The sequence below is a fragment of the Hippocampus guttulatus genome, chromosome 7 (assembly GCF_054856545.1).
Source record: "Hippocampus guttulatus isolate MCC_2025c chromosome 7, RoL_Hgut_1.0, whole genome shotgun sequence".
Taxonomy (NCBI): domain Eukaryota; kingdom Metazoa; phylum Chordata; class Actinopteri; order Syngnathiformes; family Syngnathidae; genus Hippocampus; species Hippocampus guttulatus.
This window is the reverse complement of record NC_141267.1, coordinates 18992320-19017974: the sequence shown is the minus strand read 5'-3', so window position 1 is coordinate 19017974 and position 25655 is coordinate 18992320. Positions and strand designations below refer to the sequence as shown.

General features: G+C 44.5%; 1 protein-coding gene across 2 annotated transcripts in view; it reads right to left on the bottom strand.

Moving 5' to 3' along the window:
- lnx1 (ligand of numb-protein X 1) overlaps positions 1–21277 on the bottom strand; it is a 32249-nt gene extending 10972 nt beyond the window's left edge. The window contains exons 1-4 of one of the 2 annotated variants that reach the window (XM_086115277.1): positions 21263–21277; positions 19094–19264; positions 14023–14383; positions 13483–13917 (exon numbers count right to left, since the gene is read on the bottom strand). In XM_086115277.1, coding sequence (XP_085971403.1) covers positions 13483–13917; positions 14023–14309 — 722 coding nt within the window. In that variant the 5' untranslated portion in view covers positions 14310–14383; positions 19094–19264; positions 21263–21277. Of the gene's footprint in view, positions 1–13482; positions 13918–14022; positions 14384–19093; positions 19285–21262 lie in introns of those variants that run through there. The other variant, XM_086115278.1, reaches the window with a different exon arrangement.
- Between the last annotated feature and the right edge of the window lie 4378 nt (positions 21278–25655).

Sequence of the window (25655 nt, the reverse complement as noted above, 5' to 3'; positions counted from 1 at the left end):
ATGGAAGCTATTTACAGTGAGATGTATATTGCTTTAAAAATATGGATCAGACCTATGGATCTTAAATGTACAACATTGGTCAGTACCGATTTTTTTTTTTTGATAGAAAAATACGTTTTAGTAATCTAGTCGAGATAAAACCATTGAGAGCTCACTGAAATCAAAAGAGTCCGCATGAAATCCCATCAAGCAGCTGTTTTATGGCGCGCAGCGTAATACGATTGCGATGCATTCAGTATCCATTCCCTCGTTTACGTGATAGCTTAATTAATACACGCGCTTGCTCGATGACGTTTACTGCGCGTTTGAAATGGAAGCGTTTTGTTGCTCGGCCCTTCCTTAGTCGGCTCGTTGACACCGCGCCGCTTGAGCATAAATTGTGGGTCAGTGAAAACCACATGGACGCGAACATAGCCAAGAGTGCAGTCATTGTCATTTGTTTTTTTTCTTTTTCGTATGGCCTCTTTGTAGGGGATGAGATAGAAAACTGCTTTTTTTTTTTTTTTGTTAGGTCTCTGGATTGCCTGCCAACCAACCAGAAATGAGCCTTACACTTATTTGTAGTAACACATGAAATGTTACAGTGGTCGCGAACGAGCCCCTGATACATGCACAAAAAAAAAAACAAGATTTGAAAAAAAAACAACAATTGGGAACTCTTGAGGTACTGTCATGCCCTCGCGTGTAGGCAAGGAGAGCCACAGTCCTCAATGCACACGACACAACAATGGAAGATAAGACCGCCATCAAAGAGCTGCTGTTGGGCCAACTTGACTCGAGCTCCTGACTTTGCTGACTAAGCCACGCCCCTTAAAGGCACACATCGAACACAAACACGACAGCGTGTACATTAGGATTATTGATACACGATAAAAACAGCTTCTTCCCTTACATTTTGCTGCAATACTGCGCCATTTTGATTGATCAAAGACCCTATATTTAGTGTTGTCACATCACGAGAAAATCTGTTTCGCAGCAGAGAAAGGGCGAATCTGATGTGAAAGTGTGTTTATTAATAGCGTTGTCTTGTATCGGAAAGGAAGAGAGTCTTTCAAGCATTCACTTCATGTCTACCGTTCGGATATTTCATTTTAGGGCCACGGCCTGTCACGAGAAAAGCCTGACTGACTGAATGGTGTCTCCTGCTACAAGGGCGGATGCCGGCAAAGGTTGTCGGGGTACAAAGTACATGAATGTACCCGGCTCTAAAATAAACATACGCACGACAAACACGGTGGCTCCACCGCAGGCAACTCAGTGGATGCTCGTTAGCGCCCCGGCTTCGTTCTTGCGTCATTCCTCCGATGTGGGACGCGATAAGGCGCAAAAGATACCCGACACCCCTCTCCCCCACCCTTCATCTCTCGTCTCCGAGCGCAGTCACAATTACCCACAATGCTGTAGGGCGTACCCGGATGCGTTCACAAAACAGCCATGTTGACGCGCTGGGAAATAAACACCCGGCTCAGGAGTCATCAAAGCCTGTGAGACTCTCCAATCCTCTTTGGGGCGGGCATGGATTATCCTTCCTAACCCACATACTCTCGCTGACGACCGACACCGCGTTGAAAATGAGCCCCCCCTCCGCCAAACACCACAGCTGCCGAGATGACTGCGGGTCAAAGGAGAGGCATTCTCACACACTGCAGGCATCCTTGGAAGGGCCTTTCCTGTAGCTTGTCAAGGATGTAGAAAATGTAAAGTATGTTAATTTTTTGCAGGTAATGTCAAGCTGGTAGGGGGAAAAATCATTGCGGAAATAAAACAAAACAAAAATGGAGAAAATGTCTATCGCGCCAAAAGTAATCATGACAGAATTAAAATGTAAAAGAAAATGTAAAAATAGAAATGGCATCACTTTCCCTCAGAATAGAAGTAGCACTGAAAAAATAAGTAAAATATCAGTCCACAAGTGCTCGGAGTAAAAAACAAATTCGAATCATGTTGGACTCAACCGCGCAACATGGGAGAAATATCACAATTGTCTTGCTTGAAATGTATCTTGTAAGCCCAGCCTAAGCACGTCATCTTCCCCCATCCCGATTATCCATATTTGCATCCAAATGTGCTATAATACCGCGTTGGCTGAGGCAATTAGCAGCTCTGAAACAAAGAGCGCGCAAAGACAGTCGCACAAGGGAAAGAAGCGTGGCTGTTTTAAACTGCGAGCGTGAAAAGACACGCCATCGTCGCCTCTGTTGTTTCTCTCGTATATTCACTTCACATTGTGTTTTCACATAACATGGCCTCGAAAAATGGCATCTTTTGTTTGCTGCCCATCAACAAATCCTCAGAGAGCAGTCCGCCGGCTCCTCTGTCTCGGATGTATTGATCGAAAAAAAAAAAAAATCAGGGGACGTCATTGCCAATTTAGAAGTCCGGCAGCCAATTTTCTTAAGCGCTCGGAATATACATCACAGACACCTGACACGTAAAAAGCTGATTGGTGGGGGGAATGAAATAAATAAAAGAAAAAAAACATGCGGTGTCTCTGCCTGCCCGGAGGACGCCCATGGCTATTTCTCACCGAAGAATGTGAAAAAAAAAAAAAAGTGAAATATTATGCATGGGAGAAGCTGCCGACAGCAACTAGAATGCAGATAGAAGACTGGTGCAGTCTTCGAATTTACACATTTCTTAGATTCTATTTACATCCGCTTTCAAGTAAGCAACGCTACTGAATAGATAGCAAGCAAGATAGCTAGCTAGCTAGCAAGATAGATAGATAGATAGATAGATAGATAGATAGATAGATAGATAGATAGATAGATAGATAGATAGATAGATAGATAGATAGATAGATAGATAGATAGATAGATAGATAGATGGATAGAAACGTGATTTCTCTCTTGATTTTGGGTGTTTGAGAGCGCTTTACTGCGCAAACATACGCAGAAACACTTAAAAGTAATTTGAAACTAACATCTTACTACTATCATGAAAAATAAAAAACATCCACCTGTGACGTGAATTCTCTGGGACTTGCGCTAACAACACTGGCTAAATTTAGCCTCTCCCCTTCAGTCTAGATGCATCGTTTCAACATTCTACCTTGACACCAATGACTAATTTCCTATTAACCTGGGCTTTGGTGCCATCTTGCAGCATGTCAGGTTGCTACAGAAAAAAAGCATGCTCCCACTAGCCGTGGCATGAGCTAGCCAGAGGCTGAGCTGCACTGTGTTTGTTTATAGAGGAGACAATTGGCTAATGCACATTGCACCTCAACTTCCCACAAAACAAGACTTGACTCGGCCATTCAAAATCAGCCTGAGTTAGATTCGTTTATGAGTTGGGCCTTCATCACGCAATCTCCACAGCTATGCGCCAGATGCGTGAAGTTGCGTCGGAACGGCCGCCAGGAGTGAGCTGAGGCACATAACGGCAGATAATCCTGTTAATGGCGAATTAGAGAGGTGTTAATCAGAGGACGTCGCGTTGATTGGATCCGCCCGATGCGCACGTTCATCCCATCTGCTGCATGAGCGGGAAGCAGGCATTCGGGGTGAAGTTCCGTGTGACATTAGACAGGCGACATTTAGCAGAGGCCCTGAGGAATTTGCGGATTGTTCCTTGGTCGCGTGTTGGTGATATGGAAGTTTGTTAATGGAGTTAAGAAACATTACTTAACTGAGACATATACACATACAGTCCCTCAAAAAACAACAGGCGGTGAAAGTCAGCCGTCTGTCTGTTTTCCATTGCAGCCCGCTCAGCAGGTTTGGTGTGCTGGCTCGACTGAGTCATGGCTTTCCCGCCAAATCAATACATCCAATCATAAGTGGAGCCGACCTCCTGATTGCACTGGAAGGATGTCTTTATACTGAGAAGGTGTCTCCTTACAGCCAGCCAAGTAGATGAAGTTCCCTCTATTGCTGCTATTGCCACACCACACCCTGGACTGGTCTCTGGTAGATCTCAGTCGAGCATCAGTGAGTGTGTGTGTGTGTGTGGGTCTATATATGATTATTTATATAGACACCGTATTTTACGAAGTATAAGGGGCACCTAAAAGCATTCCATTTGCTCAAAAGCCAACAATGCGCCTTATAATCCGATGCACCTTATATATCAAGTCGGATTTCTTGGAAGTAGTGTTTTAAATGTTCTGTACAGCGCTTTGTTCCGGCTGTAGCGGTTGCGAAAGCTCGATTTAAGTAAAGCTGTATTATAATTATATATATATACCTGTATATATATATATACACACATATATATATATATATATATATATATATACTGTATATATATACTGTATATATATGAGGAAAAATGTAACCGACTGTCATAGAAGGAAAAGTTCTATTTTCCGTCGGGAAAAAAATAAAATTGCATGTGCACACACTTGTCACTTTGTCATGAGAGAGCAGTGAAACTCTCTCGTTTCACACACCGAGACCGTCCGCTGTAGCCATTGTCATGCCCCTTTTGTCCAGTATATGCACCTAAACCGTGGCTAATTTCCCAGACTTGAACTGTTGTAATCCTCTCAACAGAGAGAGACCCATCGCATAGAATGCTTTGGCCTCCATCTCTACCTCATGTGCCCCCCCGCAGGCAGCGTCCCGGTTACCCCGCCCTTCCACGTGCTGACAGGCGGCCAGCTCCCGGCCAACCCTGACCCCGAAGCCCTGGCGCTCACGGCACTCGCGTGAGGGATTAACGCCGCCGCTGTCACTTACACTCTTGCTGCCGACGAGCCAAAAAGAAGCGATGAGAAAATGCTCTGACCAGCCGCAAAGAGTCAACATTTGCGGGTGGGGGGTCAACAGATTTAGCCTTCTTAAGCCATCTGGGCGACGGAACGCACTTGAATGATTTAGGAGCGGATATTAAAGCGTGGTGCATTGCGGAGGAAATACATCGAGAGAAGAGCTCATTGATGACTGTGGCCGATCTCCTTTCCCAGATGCGTCGCACAGAAAAAATTGTTCCCGCTTATTTGGCGTTAGAAACGGTCCCAACCCGAAACTCACTTAGCCGCATGAATAAATGAAATGCAGCATGCATGATTCAGATGCACCACACTCGCTGCGCACATACGTGCGTTGTACGTCATCAAGCAAGCGTCTAATGCACATTAACTGGATCCTCTGGTTTATTTATGGGGGTTGGAATTTATCTCCCCAACTTGCATCTATTTTCTGCACCTTCAACAGTTACCGTTTAACATTCAACTTTGATCGCTATTTGTTCTAACCTTCGAGGCGATGTGGTTTTTGTTCAACGGAGACACACATTTACAAGATTGTCTTAGATCACAGGTGTCAAAGTCAAGGCCCGGGGGCCAGGTCCGGCCCCCCACGTCATTTTATGTGGCCCGCGGGAGCAAATCATCGTGTGTCGACGATCATGATTCTTGCTGAAATCTGTACCGAAATGTCAAATCGTCATAGGTAATAAATAACGTTGAGATTTTGCACCAGCCCTCCGAGGGAAGCCGTAACTCCGAAGTGGCCTGCGACAAAAAATGAGACACCCCTGTTATGACCAACATATTCCAACTAAGACTGCCACCCGAATACCACAAAGACCAATATATTCCCTTTCTGAGGTGTGCTTCAATATTTTTTTTCTTTTATTGGACTTCAGAACCCTTTAGCCCTCCATATGTCCAAATAGAATGAGACAGGGGCCCGGACGAAAAGTCTAATTAGTTGAGAGATTGAGTCATGAGGTTCGATGACCCAATGACTCGGAACCTCTGCTGTAAAACCAGTGACGCGTACAGTTGGGATCCAGCTAGCGCGTGCCTTTGGGGTTGCTAATCCCGTTAGGGTGCGTTCATGCTGAAGCGTGATCAAACACCCTGCAGATGCGTGCTGAACGGTTGAGCATTGCCGGGCTAATGGTAGTGTTTAAGAAGTTGAGCCTTTGAGGAGAAAACACACTTTAGATTTTTTTCCTTATACTGTACCACGACTACGGCCCTGTAGGTGGCAGTAATGTACATTACAAATAGCGCACCGTTTTTTTTTCTTGCATACGGGCTGTGTTTATACAACTTAACGCGACTGCATTTTTTATTAAGCACTTTAAAACAACCACCGCTGTATACAAAGTGCTGTACATGGAGCAACAATAATTATAACTACAGACAATAACATTAGTAAGACAATAGACGGCACAAGCACAGTAAAATTATGTGGATTTGAAAGTGATTTTGTACTACACATGTACAGTATATGATTGTTATGAAGTGGGTCGTTTTATGATACACACAACTTTTGGAATTACTTTTTTTTTTACTATACAGGTGTGTGATTGTTATACAACGCATTCTAACATTAAGAGTGATTATTTGGGCTATGCATGTGCGTCATTGTTATGGCACACAGCTTTGGGAGTGATTGTTTGAAGAGGATGGGCGTGTGATTGCTATGCCACATACACCAGTGTGATTGTTTTGCCACATAAAAAAAGCAAGGAATTGTTATGCTACATACACAGGTGTACGCTTTTCATGCCACATACATGAGCATGTGATTTTTATTCCAGATGTAGCTTTGAGAATGATACTTTTACTGCGCAAGTGTGTGATTGTTATGCCAGACCTAGTTTTAAGTGTGATTGTTTTAGTCTGGGAATTTGTGATTATGCCACACGTAGCTTTGAGTGATGTTTTTTGCTGCGTGGATATGTGGTTGTTATGCCTCACATTACATTGAGAGTGATTGTTTTGCCACATATTGCCTTTCCTCCTATTCATTCCTTGAAGACAATGTTATACAGAATAGAGAAATCGATTGTTGCCTGTGAACCAAAACTGTATCTCTCTTTGGCGCAGAGCCGAGTGTGATCCGGCTGCAGCTGCCTTTTCATTTTTTGCCTCGCTGTTGGAATAAAGAGAATTCTTTCTGAAGAAAGGATTTGTCCATTGCAGAAATTTCACTACCTCCATCTAACCCTGCGCCCCCCGATCATCCCCCACCCCCTACGGCTCTAATATCCACCTGTCTATATTCCACAGCATTGCACACTGCATTCACATCAGGTAAACCCAGTACAAAACACACACCCTTGAGAATAAAAACAACAGTAAAAGACGAGTAGGCGAACGCAGCGAACCTACTCCTGTCAGCTTGGAAGACGAAGAAAAATGGAGCGTGACCACTGTCTCCAGCCAGCCGGAAAAACACGACGTCCACGTTTGTCCATCACATCATAATCGAACGATCGTGAGAGGCAGACGCTTCCCCCCCACACACGATGACGTTTTGCCCCGAAGCTCGCCACGCTCCAACTGACCCACATACAGTAAGCGGGCGCTATTAGAAGTCAAGCGGGCGTATGTGCGGGCAGATGGAGGGTAAAAAGCACGGCAAGTGACCTTATACTCTCTCATCTCATCTCATCTGGCGGTAGTCTGAGTGGAAAGTAGACTTCTTCTGAAACTAGCCATCCACAGACGAGGTACACTGCCGGACTTGTCAATCGCAAACCATGCAAGCTTTTTCACTCACATTGCTACTGATGGAGGATTTAGAGTCTTTGATCAACCTAACATGCATGTTTTTGGAATGGGCGAAGAAGCCAGAGTACCTGAAAAACAAAAAAAAACAAAAACACTACATAGAGACGCTCCAATGAACATTCAAACAGATCTATTGACTGTAGCAGCAGACGGGCTGACAAGTGTCACGCTAAGTTGCTTTCTTCTTCCGATGCATTGACAACAGCTTCAATGATTGACTCTCGAGTTCAAAGGCAAAAAATAAATGAATAAAAATTACTTTCATTTGCTTCCATTTGGCAAAACAACTTGGACGTCTGGAGCACATGTTTGGCAACTGATCCGAGCACAACTGCGTTAGTGTAATATCATTCATCCATTTTCTATTGCGTGTGTTCTCATTAGGGTCACGTGTGATCAGTATCTACAGAGCCTATCCCACTTGAATATGGGGGAAGAATCTAAGTACACCTCGGACTGGTTGCCAGCCATTATTCGTGTTTCACAAAGGGACAAATGACGATTAATACTCACATTCACACCTCTGAACGGTATCGAGTCCTTTAATGAAGCTAACGCGCCTCTTTGGGGAATGTTTGAGGAAGCCGAAGTACCAGGAGAATCCCAAGCAAGCACAGGGAACAAAGATCCAAACCCGACTCTTTCACCGTGCCGTGAGCTTTGCTTTCAAATGTCGCCCAAAAAAAAAAATTAAAAAATTGTGATATGAACTATGACACAAAGTAGCCGAGTAACCCAAAGGTGAATTTAGTTACCCAGATTCGTCACTCCAGATGCATTTCTAAGCTAAGCTGCGCCGTTTGTGAAAAGTGCATCATCCAGTGTGGCTCTGTGGCAGTTTCACTGGTTGTCAGCGCCAAAAGCTGCAGCATCCAAACAGTCCCGGAGAGCGCGATGCTCTACCTGCAGAATCGAGTGCGTCTACGGTATGTGCCCCGCTTCGAGTCATCCGACGGAATGGATGGGAGCAGGTTTGAGGGTCAACACATTGTTTCCACGCAATTATGGAGTGGAATGGGAACGATGGGTAGGTCAGGGGGTGGTGGTGGTGGTGGTGGTGGTGGCGGGGGGTTTGTTGATGTTATGGTTTGACGGCGTGAGGGGGGGGGGGGGCGTTGTACTCACAGCTCGGAATAGAGGATGTGCAGGTTGCCCAAATTGTCAGTGTAGTTGGCCGGGCTGAGCCAGGGCAGAACCAGCAGCAACAGAGCCTTCATGGTCGCCTCCTTCCCTTCCCTGCTCTGCTGGCTCCTCGCCGCGCTCTTCTGGCTCCCTCTTCGTCTTCTCCTCCTCGTCCCCAGCACCCCCACGCAAACACCCTTCTGCCCCCCTCCTCGTCTTCCTCTTCCACCTCCACTACTTTACACCAGACCCCCGCCACCACCCATCCACCCCCACTAACTCCCCGCCGCCACCCCTCTTCTCTTATCTTGCCCGAATGAATCCTTTCCGTCCCGCAAAGCTGGACAGGTTGCTCCTGTGCCTCAGGCGGGCCAGAGGACGTCGGAAGAAGATGAATAAGGAGACGATGGAAAAGAAGAAGAAGGTCCCGCTGTTGTGGAGAAGGAAGGGGACAAAGTGTAGAAAGAAGAAGAAGGAGGAGGAGGAAGGTGGCACATTTGGACTACAATCGGAGATGTGCAGCCCCCCCTTTAATCTGCTCTGGGCAGCGGCCAGTTGTAAGAGGATTTGTGCTCGTATGCGCGTGTGTTTGTCTCCGTCCGTGCGCGTGTGTGCGTGTGTGTGTTAGAGACAAGAGCGCAGGCTGTGACTTATACTGCAGCAGAAACCAATGAGCGGGAGGGAGGGTGGTGGTGGTGAGATGGAACGGACCAAATTGAGGAAGGAGGGGAGAGGGGCGGGGGCTACCTGCTTGGCTGCTGCCGTCGGTTCTTCCCTCACACACATACACTCACGCGGCGTGCGACGCACACATGTGTATGTCCTCCGCATTGGCCTCCCAAGGAGGGGAGAGCGAGCAGGAGGATGAGGATGAGGGAATCACTCCCCCCCCCCCCCCCGCCCCTCGATCCTCTTCATCGATGGGCCACTCGCTGTGCAGCAGATTGGTGTGACGGCTGGAATGAACCTGCCTACTGTATAGAGTTGATGTGCGAAAGAGTCTACAGGAGCAAAACACAACAGGGAATCAATGTGCCAAGCGGGGGCGGGAGCTGTTGTTCACAGTGCAGTGGTACCTTGACTTGGGAGAAAAATTCGATTGTTGTCCCGGATAGAAGCCGTTTCTCAATTTGCATTCTTGTCTGTTTAGTCCTTGTGATGTGATGTCATGTCGGTCCAAGTGCTGTTCCAATTGAAAGTACGAATCAAGCAAGAAGGCACGGAATACCCGTTGCTGTTCTTGTCTTAGCTTAAAACAAGAATGCATCGGTTGAGTACTTTGGATGACTCGGCTGGGAAAAAAAAAAAATCCAAGATAAATTTCATGCTGTTTTCACGGAAATATATCAGAGTCAGGGGGAAGTTGAGAAGTACACAGCCGTTCTATTTTACAAAGAGACTCATGCTTGGAAGACTCATGCTTGGAAGACCATTCTTGCGTACATTCTTAAAAAGTTTTTGTCTTCTTTATATGGAGAAATGGCCATCCAGTACAGATCTGGCTAACAGGTATACCTATGTGGCGGCCATATTGGTAGTGGCGACATTCCCATCTAAGCAAACAAAAAGCCTAGACATTAGCTGAAGCATCGCCGTACAGTCCAAAAGGACTATGTGATAGCTAACTATTCATATCTATTGCTTCCTGGGCACTGGTTGGATACACGCCACTCGAACATGCTGTTGTGATTATGGTACAGGACAGGTATGCAGTTGTTTTTTTAATAAAGCCGTTTTCTATGGCGTCCGATTTGAATGAAAAAAAGGATCGTCGTGGCTCGTGAAACCACCTAATTTGCACAGACTTAGCATCCCCTCAAGCAGCGGTGAGGTAAGTTTGGATAAACTGTATTGTATTGTATTCTCTCCAGCATAGCTCCATCCATTTAATGAACCGACAGTGGCCAAACTTGGAGAATGAATGGTGAAAAAGAACAGACAGACAGTAAATATCTGTTTGATGCACACTTGTTAAAATCAAGTGGCTAAATTAAAGCCAACAAACAAGAATTATGATGCTTTTAGAGGTTAAAAAAAAAAAAGCCAGTGAAAGATCAAGCTACGTTTCCGGTGCTAAAATTGTCCAATAATAGTCATTATAATTGGTACACTTAAAACAATTGATTTTGTCAGCGCAGATTTTTTTTTTCTTTCAGCAGGTCATAAATCAACGAGGCCGCATGGAAGTGCTTTGGTTACAGGCTGAATGTGTCGCTGTGGCGTACATTACATTTTCCTGTCCTATTTGAATAGTCCGCAGGGTATGCGGGGAAATGGAAATTGCGATGGGACGCAGTTTGCGTGTGGAAAGTGGCGTGGCCCCTTGAGGAGTCGTTTAATAGCTTTCTACATTAACGCTCCGACACACTCACGTCTCAAATTTCCTTGTTAATTTCCCACCCATGGCAAACGATTATTACTTCACAGTAATGATCACCCTGCCGTGTTGCTCTATTACTCTCACTTTGACTAAAAAGATGGGGATTGAAGCTATTGTATATACATAATGGATGAGTTGAATAATCACGGTGAGGGAACATACAATTTGGCATTGTATTTGTTCAGTTTTATGTTCGCCATGTGAGGGGCTCAAAATATGATAACATTTCTGTTGCTATGATGCAGTGTACTTCTATTAAACTGCGATCGACAACCCCAAATAGCAATTAAAGCAGCAAAGGGAGTTTGCCGGACCTAAGGGACAAACTAGCTTAGTGCTAGTTAGAACGAGGCTGGTACAACCGATTGGGACGGATTTAAAATGGGTGGAACAACAAGAAAAACATCCATGGTTCTGCCATTGGGCAGGGTGAAGCATGGTATCCTGGAGATTAAGGTAAGTTATTTTAAACTAAAAAGGAAAACCTCTCCGTGGTTTGAAGCGTTTCATCAACGTGCCTCTGGAGGCTACACTCCAATATGTTTGATTGAAATAAATGAACTTTGTAGGATGAAGATAAAGTTGAATGTAAGTGGATTCCATTTACCATTTAGATAAAATTGAATTTTTCATTTTTTGGATGATGACAAATAAATTTGAACATAATTCCCTGGCCTTAACATGATTGGTAATTGGAGATTTTAGGTGCGAGTCCGAACTCTACAAAAAATACGATGACTTACAAGGATAGACAATCTTACCAAAAACTCACAAGCTTCCAAATCAGGCACTGATTGATTTTGACCGCACTTTCGCTTTGGATCTAAACAGCATGAGTCCCGAATTAAGTGTCCCCTTAACGTGTCTAATGGCACTGAAGAAAAGCTGTTGTCAACTTGCAGCTACATGAGGTTGGAATCCAAACAAGTTCCGACACGATCAGCCGTCAAAGCCGGTGGGGATATTGAATATCTCGGATGAAAACGTCGCCCATTTTACATCGGATTGCGCCTTGAATAACTCTTCATCAACACTCCCGATACCAAGCAGGATTCAACAAGCGTGAAAGCAGCAACATGACCAGATGGCACGGCACGGCGCTCTCAGCCATGACAACACTTGAACCGCTGCCAGATTGCTCCCTGACATTGCTGCCAGCCCCTCCCACTGTGGCAAGTGCGGTGGGGGGTGTCATTCGCAGGAGGGGCTTATAATTGCTTCCTATCCCGAGTTACTGTGAGAATGTGCCGTTCCTCCCCGGCGAGAGGCAACGTAAGGTGTGAAGAATCACGGACGCGCTGTACCGCGACAGTCCACCTTAAGTTTCCTTGTTACTGTCAAGTATAAGTTAGATCTCAGCATATGGATGTAAGTACAGGGGGTCCTCACCAATAGGGACCAACCCCCGTCACGTATAGCAAAAGGGTCGCTAGCAATCGGTTAACTGTGACGCACTTCGACCGCTTACGTTGCCAACGTTACAACGGAGCCCTCAAAATCTGAAGAGTTTTGGGGAAAAGTTATGGCTAAAATGTCACACAAAAACACGCTGTGTCTCGCTGTTATTGCGATACTTCAGCGTAGCTCATTCGAATAGACAGTGGAAGAGTCATTTCCTTTCTAGAGGCTGTTTTGTGACAAATGAAGAAGAAAAACGTGAGCATGAGCTGCTCATGCTAACCGCCTGCTAGTCAGTTGGGTTGCCAGCTGATTGCTACGTTCATTTGTCAAAGATGGAGCTCTTGGCTATTTAGAAAAAAAGTAGCCTTAGAAGAAAAATAAACTTCAAAAGTCACATGAAGGCCCTTCGGTCATTCTGTTATCACACACTGGACGAGAAAATCAACACTGCTAACTGTTAGCGGTAACCACTTGCTAGTTAGCCATCAACGGGCTAACTGCTACACACACACAAGTTGGAGCTTTTTACGAAAAAGTTTTTAGCATTTTACAATGACATTAATGTAGCTTCTTTTTTTTTTTTTTATTAAGGAGACTTATTTTGTATTTGATCACAATTTAAAGCAATTTCAAGGTGTTCTAAATCTACATCTAGGGCCTGTTTTCAGGGGGTGGTCAAGTCATGTGCAAATGAGAAACACCAATCTCAAACGAAAACACAAAAAGATTCTCTTTTAAAGATAAACAGTGAGACTCTGTGGCTATGCGGCTCGTGTGTGATAATCTTGCTGAGATGCACTCATCGTCTCAGAGGCCTTCAGGCTAGCCGAGTGCTAATGAGCGTTAATGAAAACACAGCCCGGCCCGAAAGGAAGTCAAAACACAGTGCTCTTAATGTTGGATAAACATAGGGGCTGTGTTAGTTTGGATGAAAGCTTTCCCTTTTAGGCACCGAAGCCGGAGTTTGACAATTTAGAAGAAAGTGGTTAGTCAGTTAAACACATGGTAAATAGGAAGAAATCCACTGAAAAGGCAGTACCGGTACATTTCTTTGTATGTATATATTGCCCTAAGATCTACTACAGTTTGGTATCAGCCTCCTCACCTGCTTCTGATGTGGTCTTCCATGTCACCTCGGGCCAAAACTTCAGTGCAGTGATCCTTGAAGGGGCAAACCACAGTCAGCTTGTCGAGCAGCTTGTGCACCAGCAAGCTTGGCTTCCTGCAGTTCTGCAACATGAGGGGGGCGCGACACACTGGACAGAAGTCGCTCTCGAGCAGGAAACTGGTGAGGCACTCCTGACAGTAGGTGTGCCCGCAAGGTGTGTCCAGCGGTCGAATAAGCGGCTGCAGGCAGATGTGGCACATCAGGTCGTTGTCTACCTCTTCTTTGTAATTGTACTCATGGTTCTCCTCTAGCTGGTGGCTGTGACCGCATGAGACACACAGGTCTGTTTGTGGCGACTGAAGACCCGAATCCGATGAGGAAGCCGGGGGCGGTGGGGTGTCCTCCATGGACACAGCAGTTTCGAGCTGCCCACTGAAAATGTTTGGTACAATTTTTAAGAATGACAAGCCGGATTGTTAGCTTACCGGCTTCTCATTTTTAGCATTCACACTCAACACCGGTGTTTGGATTTTCTACCTGTTGTTCATGGAGTCCTCCAGGTCAGCAGGGGCCTGGACTTGAGTGGCAGGGCAAGTCACAGCCAGCTTGTCCATCATTTTGTGCATAAGCATGCTGGGTTCCACGCAGTTCTGCAGTTTGAGGGGCTGGCGGCAAACCGGGCAAAGGTTGCTCTCCAAAAGGCAGCTGGCAAGACACGCCTGACAGTAGGTGTGTCCGCAGGGCGTGTCCGACGGTTGGGCGAGTGGCTGCAGGCAGATCTGGCAGACGGGGTCGTCAAGAGGTGGTGCGGAAGCCTCCGCCATTGTGAGTTGAGGCTGCAGTTCTGGTTAGACCCGATCAGGTGGACACAAGCGGGACATATTGGAGGGTAACTTAGCTAGGAAAAGAAGAAATATGAAACATCAGTGAACAAATGCGCACGTACATTTTCTAGATCACAAAGTTCATCCTGGATCTTGGTCAACAAACTGTAGTGCGGTTCAATTCACTTCAGCTCAAGTGAGAACCAAAGGCAGGGACCATATTTGCTCAGGGAGCACAGTTGGTCAAGGTTAGATGTCAACACCATCGCCTGAACCTTGGTGCGCAAAGTGGACCCAGACCACTTACCAATGATAGTGTGAATAGTTTGGTCAAGTGTAAACAATCCTCCAAAAACTAGTAGCCACCAACCAAGAGATCCGCTGAGACAACCTCTTTAGGTGATCGAAGTCTGCTTACAAGCATCTGCGAGGGTGGCCGAGTGTGAATGCTCGACGGACCAGTGTTGCTCTGATTGTGCAGTTTGTTTGGCTAAGTGTAAACTTTATCATCTGACACCTTGGTGAGCACTAAATAAGATGTAGCATGCAAAAACCGTGGCTCTGGGTGGGGTTCACTTCAGATGAAGGGCCCTGTTTTTGTTCTGAGCGCAAGTCTAGCGCAAAGTGCAGTCCAACTGTGCACATGGGGGCAGTTCTTCCCTTTGGTATTTTGCAAAACTTTTGCCGATAGAATTGGTCGTAACAAGGTGTTTGGATGGAAATAGTCTTTTCCTGGCCAATCCTTGTGGCATCCCTCATTTGCATGGCTGAACATGTAGTGCGGACAAATATGCCGTACTTGACACAGTAAAAAGATAAATGGACTCACTGGGGTCCGTGCATGACATTGGCAGGTAAACTGCAGGATGCCCCCCTTGCCGATGATGTAGTTGGCCTAACACGCAAAGAAGTTGGGCTCAGCGTTCTGCTCATCACTTCTGTACTGATAATCTGTTGAGCAACATGTATGCAGCCAAAACGCCAGTTCTCTCTGTTGTGTTGCTACTTAGGTTTACGTCATCCAGAAAGCGGGCCACTAACAGATGGGCTCAGTCAGACAAACGTCACCTTGGCAATGGGCATCTCAATGGGGCTCAAACAACGGGATGCCACTTGGTTTCAGGACCCGTCATTGGATCTTGGCTGCCGCATCACAATGTCACTACGACACATACAACACTCTACAGACCGACGGAAGGAAATAAATAAGACCCTCCTAAAAAACTGTTAAATTACAGCCTGATCTGATGATACGCGAAATGGGATTTGCAGAGTTAGAATTCAATTGCTGCCAAATGTGCAAACGGGATCCCATCCAGATTGAACCTCAAAAGCTGTAAGCCTGCATAAACAGTGCAAGATATTTTTAGTGAAATCATCTTTGTCAACTGTTTTTTGATCAAATCGTGTTAGTGGAAAGGACTAGATGCATAGATTAAATCAAATCGAATAACAAAAATGGAAAATTAAATACATACAGACATAAAATAGAGTAATGCACATGGAAGAAATACAATCAAATTTAAAAAACACAAATTGAAAACTTTTTTTTACTTTATTGCAAAATTTAAAAAAAGGAACATTTTTTTCACTACTGGCTCGAAAAATAAGAATAATAAAAATCATAATTTGATTGATGAAAAACAGTTCCAGGTTATTTCAGTCCCCTCCACTCTTATCTGTGTCCTCACCATACTCCAGGAATGGGAATAGACAAAAGTGCCTGCTTAATGGCATACAAGCTGCATCTGGAACGAGGATAACACATTAAAAGCCTTTTCCCATGCACACAAATGCGCGTACAGACATGCACATGGAGCACACACATGCCTTGACAAAAGCGCACACACCCGCATGCCGTTGGGGAGGGTGTGCGGGCGGGGTGGTGCGATAAGGCGGTTGTTCAACATGCACCTGAACTCCAACGTTTAATCAATAACTCACCCTGCAATCTAATACACAAACACTCCAAGACTACACAGTAATCACTTCTTGCTCTGCGATTTGTGATAAAAAAACAAGGGAAAGGCTCTTGGCACGACAGGCTCATGTTTCAGTTTATGTAAGGGCACATATGTTCATGCTTTGCTGTTGTTTTGCCCTCTTTTGTTTTGCCTTTTCACTAAGTATAATGAATAAAACAGACAAATAAGGATAAATAAAGAATGCATATGTGCACATTTGAAAAGATTAAAATGGGGTACCATACGGCCTGATTATCAGAATATATGGTCCTGTAGCATGGGGTGTGTTCAAAGTGATTTTTTTTTTTTTGGTCCCCGAAATGCTCGGATGATGGCCAGTGCCAACAAAAGCAGAGTGCAAGCAGACTGATTTTTAATATTTATATCCGGCTACGCACATAATGACAATCTTTATGTGTGCACTTTGTTGTATGGATCATTATTTGTACTTTTTCCAAGGCAAAAATTCTTCAATATTTTGCCAAATTGAAAAACTCATGTTTCAAATCAACCACATAGTTATAGGTAGCCTACGTGATCAGAAATGACCTGAGAAGTTAATCAGGATATGGTATACCATGCCAGCTAATTTCCATTTTTTGGATTGGATTGGATAAGCTTTATTGTCAAATGTACTGTATGTGTAACATACAGCACAGATGTGTCCCATGAAACTTTGGTCCAAAAATCAACCCAGTGTGAAAACATCTTTCTACTTTTAACCATACCGGAGAGCCAAAAACAGGACACTCTCACTAAAATAGCGGCGGCGAGTGAAAAATACACCTTATAGCCTAACGGATAAAAGGTACAATTTTCCATCATTCCAGAGAAGTCGCTAGTTAGTATTTATCGTCTCCCGCACTTTTCCCGGAGTGATGTAAAATGAGGCGCAGATGTACGTAAACAATGGAAGTGGAGCATTTTCCGGTGATGTACTTGAGGAACAGCACTGCAAAACGATGCTAACAAGGTTGAAGCAAGCAGCTAGCATTTAAGATCCACGCGGAAAGCGTTCAAAATACAAACAAATAACAAAATGGCTGCCCTAGAATAGATTACATTGAAGCTGTATTTTTCTGCTAACTGGCAGCGCATTTGACGGATGAGCGAGCGGCTCTGCTTGGACATGAAACTAAACATTTACTTGGAGCAACAAATTAACATCAGGCATGCGAAAACACAATCAAGTCACTTTTTTGTTCAGACATGTTGCTGAATCATAGAAACTTCCAGGAAGGCAGATATGTATATATACACATTTTTTTGGGGGGGGCTTTCACATTAACTTAGTTGGAATCCACTTTAACTACACAAACTATTAAAACACACACACTCACACACCCATCTCAACCTGCTCTTCCTAAATTCAAATTCACACATTTTTCATATAGATTCTCACACCATAAGAGACAACTTGCTTGTTAGAAAGCTAGGTATCTAGCTATATATGCTGAATGGATATCAAGCTCCAGTAGGTAGCTCAATAAATAGCTGGATAGAGACATTCAGAAAGGGGGCTAGGGTAGATATACATTTCTAAATAACTATTTATATAGCTATCTCGGTAACTAGTGGGATAATTAGACAGCTAGATAGATAGCTAATCAGCTAGGTAATCCGTTAGCTACATAGCTAGTTCAATCTATGCGTTCTGACAGTCCTCTCGAAAAAGAGTTGTTAGGCTATAACATAATTTTGCAGTGTCATCCATTTTTTGGGGGCCTATTTTTATGCAACTCCGGCACAAAGTGCAGTCAAACTGTGGCTTTTGATGTTTTTGTAGTTGAGCACACTAGAAAGGGACGTTTGCTCCGTTGTGGGTGAGAACACAGCCGGCTTCTTTCTCACCCAATGGAAAAGGCTCTCCTAATTCCTTTTAAATTCAACACTGGAGTGGCGGACTCGCTGGAGTCCAAGCAGTAGATTGACGAGCACAAAGCATTTTTAAAAAGAACGGCACTCCACTTATGGATGGTGTAAAGTTGGCCGCTGTGAATTGGGCACCTTACACCACCAATCATGCGTTGGTGTGTGACAACTCCACCCTATAGTTGTTGCTCTTAAAACTATAATAAATATAAGAACAATCATTCATTCAATGAATGAATTTCTACATTGATTCAGAGGGATTGGTGCACACGGTTGTCCTATTTCTGAATGAAATCGAATTACATCCACCCAACACGTTACCGGCGCTCAGAAGCTGTCTGGCCACGCATTGATCAAAAAAATCGCATTACACCAGCTGCGCCACAACTTAGACATGCTTTTATCTGTTCTAAAGTTTTGTGCCACCAAATTGTCAGGTGTGGCGGAGGCGTGTAACTGAAAATGACGCCGGAATGCCCACATAGACGCAGCGCAGACTGCCAAATTCCCAAACACAGTTATAGTAGACTTGCCCCAGCAAGAAAATGAAGATGTGCCAGTTTTTACGGTCGAGCGCACGTGCGTCTCTCTACAAAAATAGAACCCTTAAAGTCATAGGAAACTTTTACAAAGTACGAGGATTTCAAAGCAATTGCAGCCTGTCTATTCAGGTACGGAATGTAAACGTATGATGTTGGCTAAATAGAGTGACGCACGAGTTGAGCAGAACAGATACATGAAAAAAGTGTCTTTCACATCCAAATGGACGATTCAAATCACAACACTGTATCAAATATGCATTGAAACGCAATCTAAACGTGCGTCAACCAAACCAGAACCAGACACAATTTAGAACAACTTAAATCAACTTTGTTTTGAATAGAAAAATGGGATTTTGGTTGATTTGCTGAATGGGAGGGGGGGGGGGGTAAAAAAAAGTATACTTACATGCGGTTCACCTGGACAAGTAGAATGTTGTAACATTAAACCACAGAAAAAAGGGGCGGAAGGAAGGACTTTGTCCCGGTCTGCCTGGGTCGCTCGGGAAACTTTATCCAAGCAGTGCTGCTTTTCGGGGGAATTCTCCAACCCGCGGTAACCTCGCAGGCGGCAGCTCACCTGCGACAGGCAAAAAGGTGAGTATGAAGACGGAAGTGGCAGCGCAGAAAGGGGTGGGGCCAGAGATACTGTTAAAAAAAAGAAGAAAAAAAAAAAGAAAGACAGATAAACTGGATAAACCTGATCACCCAGCAGGCGGTAAGAAAAAAATGACACCCATGTGAGTGTCTTGGTTGAACAGAACCAAAAGAGAACGTAACAAGGTAACCTGAGGCCTCTTGGCAAACAAGAAAGCACAGATACTGTGATGTGTAAACAATATTTTTTATTGTTATTTGTTATTGATCACTCTCAATATATTGTATGTCTTCGTATGAGTTTGTTTTTAATGATCGGGAAAAAAAAATTGAAGTGCCATCGGTGTTATTAAAAAAAAACATGCCCAGGGACTATTTTAATAGGGTATTTCTATGTTGTGGTACTCATTTATTGTAATGTTGGTCTGGAATGGAATCCCCGATGAAGGGGGTGGGGGGTTCTATATAATTTGTTTCAGATGATTTCTCTTACAAGCCATTTCAAAGCCGTATTGCATATACTTTTTGCCAGTAAGCCATTTCTGAATTTAAAAAATAAATTAAAAAATACACAGACAAAACAATTGACGGGCACCCAAAACCCGTAAAGATGCCAAATTGATGAATGTTTCACATCTGGAAATGGCACAATGGCTCATTTGAGAGCCCAACACTGTTACATTACTCATCTTTTCTTTGTTTCGGGGATTTATGCAGTGACGCTTGGCCTCAGCAGGGCACACACTCGGGTGGCATTACATTTTTTGCTTGTTGTACTTCAAAGCATATCCCCAAAGCTACCTTCCTTTTTGCACTGTTTTCTTTGAGTTCCAGCACAGGGCTCCTCTTATCACTGTGTACTCATTTGGATACAGTGGGTCCTTTTTTTTTTTTTTTTTTGTAGTTGAATCATTTTTTTTGAGCAGGAAGGTCACATTGCGATAAAAATCACCCTTGTTGTCCAAAGGAGGCTGGTAAGCAAGTGATAAAAAGTTTTGTGAACAGATACCAAGTGAAACAGTCAATCACTTCAATGGGGGTGATGAAAAAGGTTGAAAGAGATTTAAAAAATCAAGATGTATGGAGAGAAAATGTAGGGGGGGGGTAAAGTGTAATGTTTTGGTGGCTGGAGGGGGGGGGGATATCGTCGTGGTTGAGAGAATTTTGTCTCTGAAACTATTTGCTGCTTGTTAATATGACATCAAATAAATGCAAAACATCAACCTGTTTTGTGTGATTTTCATGACACCCGCATGACTCTCATCGTCTCATTTGCATAATGTTGATAAACTAGGCTAGTCCATTCCACTCCCGCGTGGTACTTATGGCTTTATTTGTGGTATTCATCAGTCTGGTATCTACTTTTGACCCAGGGAGGAGTATCAAAATTCCTGCACGAGGTGTTTTGTGAACACTGTCACGCGCGGGTAGCGCCGCTTATTTGGGAATTTGTCACCTGCTGCGGCAAAGAAGAAGAAGGTGTTTGTACTTGTGGGACAGGCCCGGCGCTAAGTATGATGTAGTGTCTGAAGGGCGAACGGCGTCTGCGATGTGTCGAGATTCGTTTTTTAAGCATCAAACGGTGGTCGGAGGGCAGTTAATGACAGGCTGCAAATGAAGATAAATCCAGCTAATTTCTTGGGGTGTCACAAACACACCTTGACTTAATCCGTTCATTTTTTTTTTTTTAAATTGGGGATCATTCCTGAGGCACAATGGTCCTTTGTGACAGAAAAACCTAGCAAATTACATTTGTATTAATAGCTGTCTGTTAGTCTGTTAGGTGGCTAATCAGCTAGCTAACAAGCTAGTTTTCTCGTGACTATGATTAATGGCTTGAAGTGCAAGTGATGTTTGACTTTTGAGATATCAAAACATGACATGAAGATGAGACCGAGCGTTTGTCCGTTTGTGACAGTGATTACTTCTCTGCGTCTGTCGCCATGGTAACATACAACGAGTTCGCTCTATTGATGTTCACCTCGCTCTGGCGGGTTGCCGAGGCGACATGCCATGATGCTGCTCTTATGGTCATTGTCCTCAGTGGAACAGCCGGCTCTCGAAGAGGGCCACAGTTGAAGAACAATGCCCGCCTTTGATGTGAGGCTTCACGCAACGCCTCGGTGCTCACTTTCACACCCGGGGTGTGGATCTGGATCAGCTCCACCTGGAAGCAAGACTGCAGATGACATCACTCAAAATCTGATCTATCGCAGTAAAGGCATTTACGTTATCAGTAAAATCGGCAAATGGAAAATGAATTTCCACCCCTATAATGTCACCCCTATAATGTTCACATTATAGGGGTGGAAACGGTTAGTGAGTTAGTTGACGTGTAGGACAGTAAGTTTAGTTGTATTATGCCAGAATATTTCACTCAATTTCCATGAACATGAGAGTGTGGTTGGGAAATTATCTGGTTATTATTATTATATATTTTTTGGTAATTGGATTAGGTTATAAAATCCCAGTACACGCTGACAAAATCATTCCCCATCTCAGTGCACTTGGTTGCGTCACCAGCAACTGCGAGACGAGCACACAGTTGGAACAATCTTCCTGTAACCTGAGGATCAGATAATAAGACACTGACGTAATCAGCAGAATGGAACATAGAATGTGATGCAAATGGTTTGCCCAGGCAAGGATAATAAAACACAAACAGAAGGGTTGAAGAAAAAGATATCTCAGAGACAACACGAACTGGTCATGGGCGTTAGCACTGTAAATGGTTGGTCGGTTGCTTAGCTGGTGAGCAGGGTTGTTGTTTGTTCGTTCATGCTTTTGTGTTTTTTGTTATTGTAACGTGTCCTTGGGTGTCTTGAAAGGCGATTATAAATAAAATGTATTATTATTATTATTATTATTTTCGTAGACGTGTAGAGGGCTGGGAAGGTTAGCTAGTTCGTTAGCTAGTTCTTTGCTTTGTTCCTTCATACATTTTTGTTGGTTGAATCATGCTTTAACTAATCAATTTTGTTTTTGTAGAGTGGTGGGACAGTTAACAAGGAAGCCATGTATGTTGGTTTTACCTTTGCCCCGCATTTTGTTTTTGGTATGAAACAAAACTCGGCTCTGATTGGCTCCTTTTCTCGTCTCACTCGCCACCATCACTACACTCGGTTGCGTCATCAGAGCAAAGCAGCTGGAACAATCTTCCTGTAACCTGAGGGCCACAGAAGACATTAACTCAATAAGTAGCACGCAGATTGGAATGAGAAGTGAATGGCGGTGCTAATTACGGGAAGCGAAACGAACGTTAGCGCCGGTCAGGTGGGTCTTGTTCTCATCACGCCCCCCCCCCACTCCCCCGCCCCCAACCTCCCCTCCTCCTTGACCTCCCCTGCGGCGGCTCAATGACGCCAGGCAAACATGGAGGATGGAAATGGAGAAGAGGAGGGGGGGGGGGGCTCAGACATAAATAAACGCGGACCTATCGTGAACACAAACTCGATTCTCTTAACATCATCTCTTTAGTGTGTTTTGTGGGATTATCATTTGGGGAAAAAATGCTTGATGCGATGTCCTCTATTTGACCTTCACATGTCATATGAGGCAGAATCAGTCACTGTTCAAGTGTAATGTTAATCGTGTATTGCCAATCAAACAGTTTTGATCTGACGACCAATCAGAGGACCTAAAATGTTGCCGTCAGGATGAATTTGAAATATGATTGGTTGAAGTTACATTGGTCAAGCAATACTGGGCAGATTGGATTGACATAGCGACACACAGGATGAAATCTGACTGGGACAAAAAACATCCATAAGGATCGGAAGCAGCCCAGCCAAGAGAAACACGATAAAATGAAGCGAATAGACAGTTGGGTTGTAAACGGACTGCAAGAAAGAAAGGCTTGCTGGCTCTGACAGTGAACCACTGCTAATTAGGGTCCATGACACACTGAAAGCAGTTTTAAATATTGTGCCAATCGCATTTGCGTGGCCCCTAACGCTAAAAGACTGCATGCTAACGATGAAACTGAAATCGAGACATAATGAAGTGGATCGATCGTTCAATTGAAGGAGAAAGGAGAAGGCGGCCATATTATAGCAGTTGACAGCCCACCGGGGAGCCGTGCATTCGCACGCACCCGCATACGCGCGCCGCGTTGACAATTCAAAAGGCAGGATGAGTTCATATAAAAATCAGCAGTAAAAGATGACATTCTTCATTCCCTCTGAGTCCTTTTCATCAAAGCGTCAGCCGTTATGCAAAATTATTCAAATGGTAACGGCTGGCAACAAAGCCATGATGTAACGCGGGCGGGTGGCGAAAAGGGAACAAATGGCGCGAGCGCAAGGAAAGGAGTCGCGCACGCGCCATTGATTGGAGTGCGCGTACATGGGAGTCAAGGTTTAGTCGGCTTCCTTGCTTTGCGTGTGCACTAAACACACAGATGTGAGGTGGAAACAAAAATAACCTGCAACCGCAGTGTTCCTGGTAGTGATGAATTTCATACAAAAAATGTCTCCAGTCGTCCTTTTTTTTTTTTTTCGCAAACGGCTCCCCAAAAGATCAACACGGTTTCAGTCGAGGTAGGTCTTGCAAGTAATGTAGGGAGGAATTTTACATTGCTCTTGTTGTTTTGTTGTCACTAAGAATTGGACACATATTGCAACTGGAGGCTAAATAACACTTGCATGTGTTTAAAATGCCCCGTGGAGCTCCGGTTTTTTTTCTGTTGTTTTTTTTTTTTTTTATACGTCTTAGCCTGTTTCTGAACACAATGCTGAAAACATGCAAAGTGGTATCAGCGGTCATCCGGCACAATGGCGACATAGTTGGCGAGTCAACTACAGCAACATTGCCAAAATGGATCTTCGCTCTGGATAGGACGATGGTGTCGTTGCTTTAGAGTGCCTCGTTGTCGGCCGTGAGTTCATGCATGTCATGGAGAGAAGGCGGAATAGCCAGGTGAGGGGAAAAAAAACAAGTCCGACTTGATAGCCATTACGTGGACTGGGACTTCGGGGCTTGCGTGGCCGCAGTAGAGTGCCTCATTGTCTGTGGGCAGTGTGTGCAACTCACTAAGGGAGATGCATTCATTTTCACTTACTTTACAGGGGCTTTAAAATGTGGTCGTTTAAGCTGTGCGAGGAAAAGAAGGGGTGCGCCATTTCCACCAGGCACATCGAAGCAGATGCATCAATATTACTTACATGGATGCTGACCTTTAACCAAGACATTTTCCAGGGTCCAAGCCTGGCTGGTGCCGATGGCTTCGCTCCAGGGCCTTGCTGACACATTTTGGGTTTTTGTTTGCGATACAGTTTTTGTTCCTAAATTTGCTCCAGTTCGAACAATCACATTTAAAAAAAAAACAGAAAAACACACAAAAAAAAATGTGTTTGTCTATACATAACCTGCGATTGATGGGCTTCCAGTCAAGGGCGTGCACCCCCTCTCAACCAAAGTCAGCTGATGAAGTGCACGAGCTGGAAACGGGGCTGCAACTTATGCCAGAGAAATGTACAATTACACAAAACTCACTGTGGCCACGGAAAGCTCGAAATAGCACAAATGTTGCGGCACACTGGGAGATTTACGGAGCCTGCAGCCGTCACCTTCCTCAAGGCTGGCGGGGAGCGTCAGAGTCAGCCAGGCCCAGGCAAAGGGCTCCTTACTGGGACGCTAAAAGGATCAAAAGGCCCCCGACCGGAGGACTAAAAGTACAAACTCTAAAGTACCGTTGTAGGCCCATTTCGATGATTGCCATTTGAAATATGTTGTTTCGTAGCACTCTTGTCTTTAAAAGGTGTTTTTTTTTTCGCACAGTGATGAATAATTCTATTTCTATTTCTCGGTCTGGCTTTTAATCTGTCGGCGTCGTACATAAATCACCAGGCCGACTCCCCCGAGCGAGTGCGTTGTTCTTACTTGACGCTCGTCGTCTTCCTTTTGCGTCTTCAGATGCTATTCTCACAACGTGCGTCTGAGACGCGGCTGTCTGAGGTGTCAATTGAAGTGCCGCCATCCATCCAGCCATCCTTCCATCCCTTGAGTGGCGTGATGTAATTCAGACGCCCCCCCCCCCAAAAAAAACAAACATCTAGACTACTACTAGAGGGCGCCATACCAAACCTTTGAGAAATGGCCGTGGATCACACATGCTGCAAATAGATGAAACGGTGGAAATGTCTGAACTCCGTCACCAGTCAAGATCTTCGGAGAGGTGCGGATGTTTCTGTGTCAGAGGATGAGTGGAAAAAGGAAGAAAGTGGGTTAATGTTCTCAGGAGGGACGGCGGGTTGATCTTCATCAGAACAAACGCAAAGACATCAATACGCTCCCAAAGTTCCTTTGAGGTTTATTGACTGTGAAGAGATGGATGCGTCGGTTGTAAGACAGCGAGGCAATTCTGGCTAGAACAG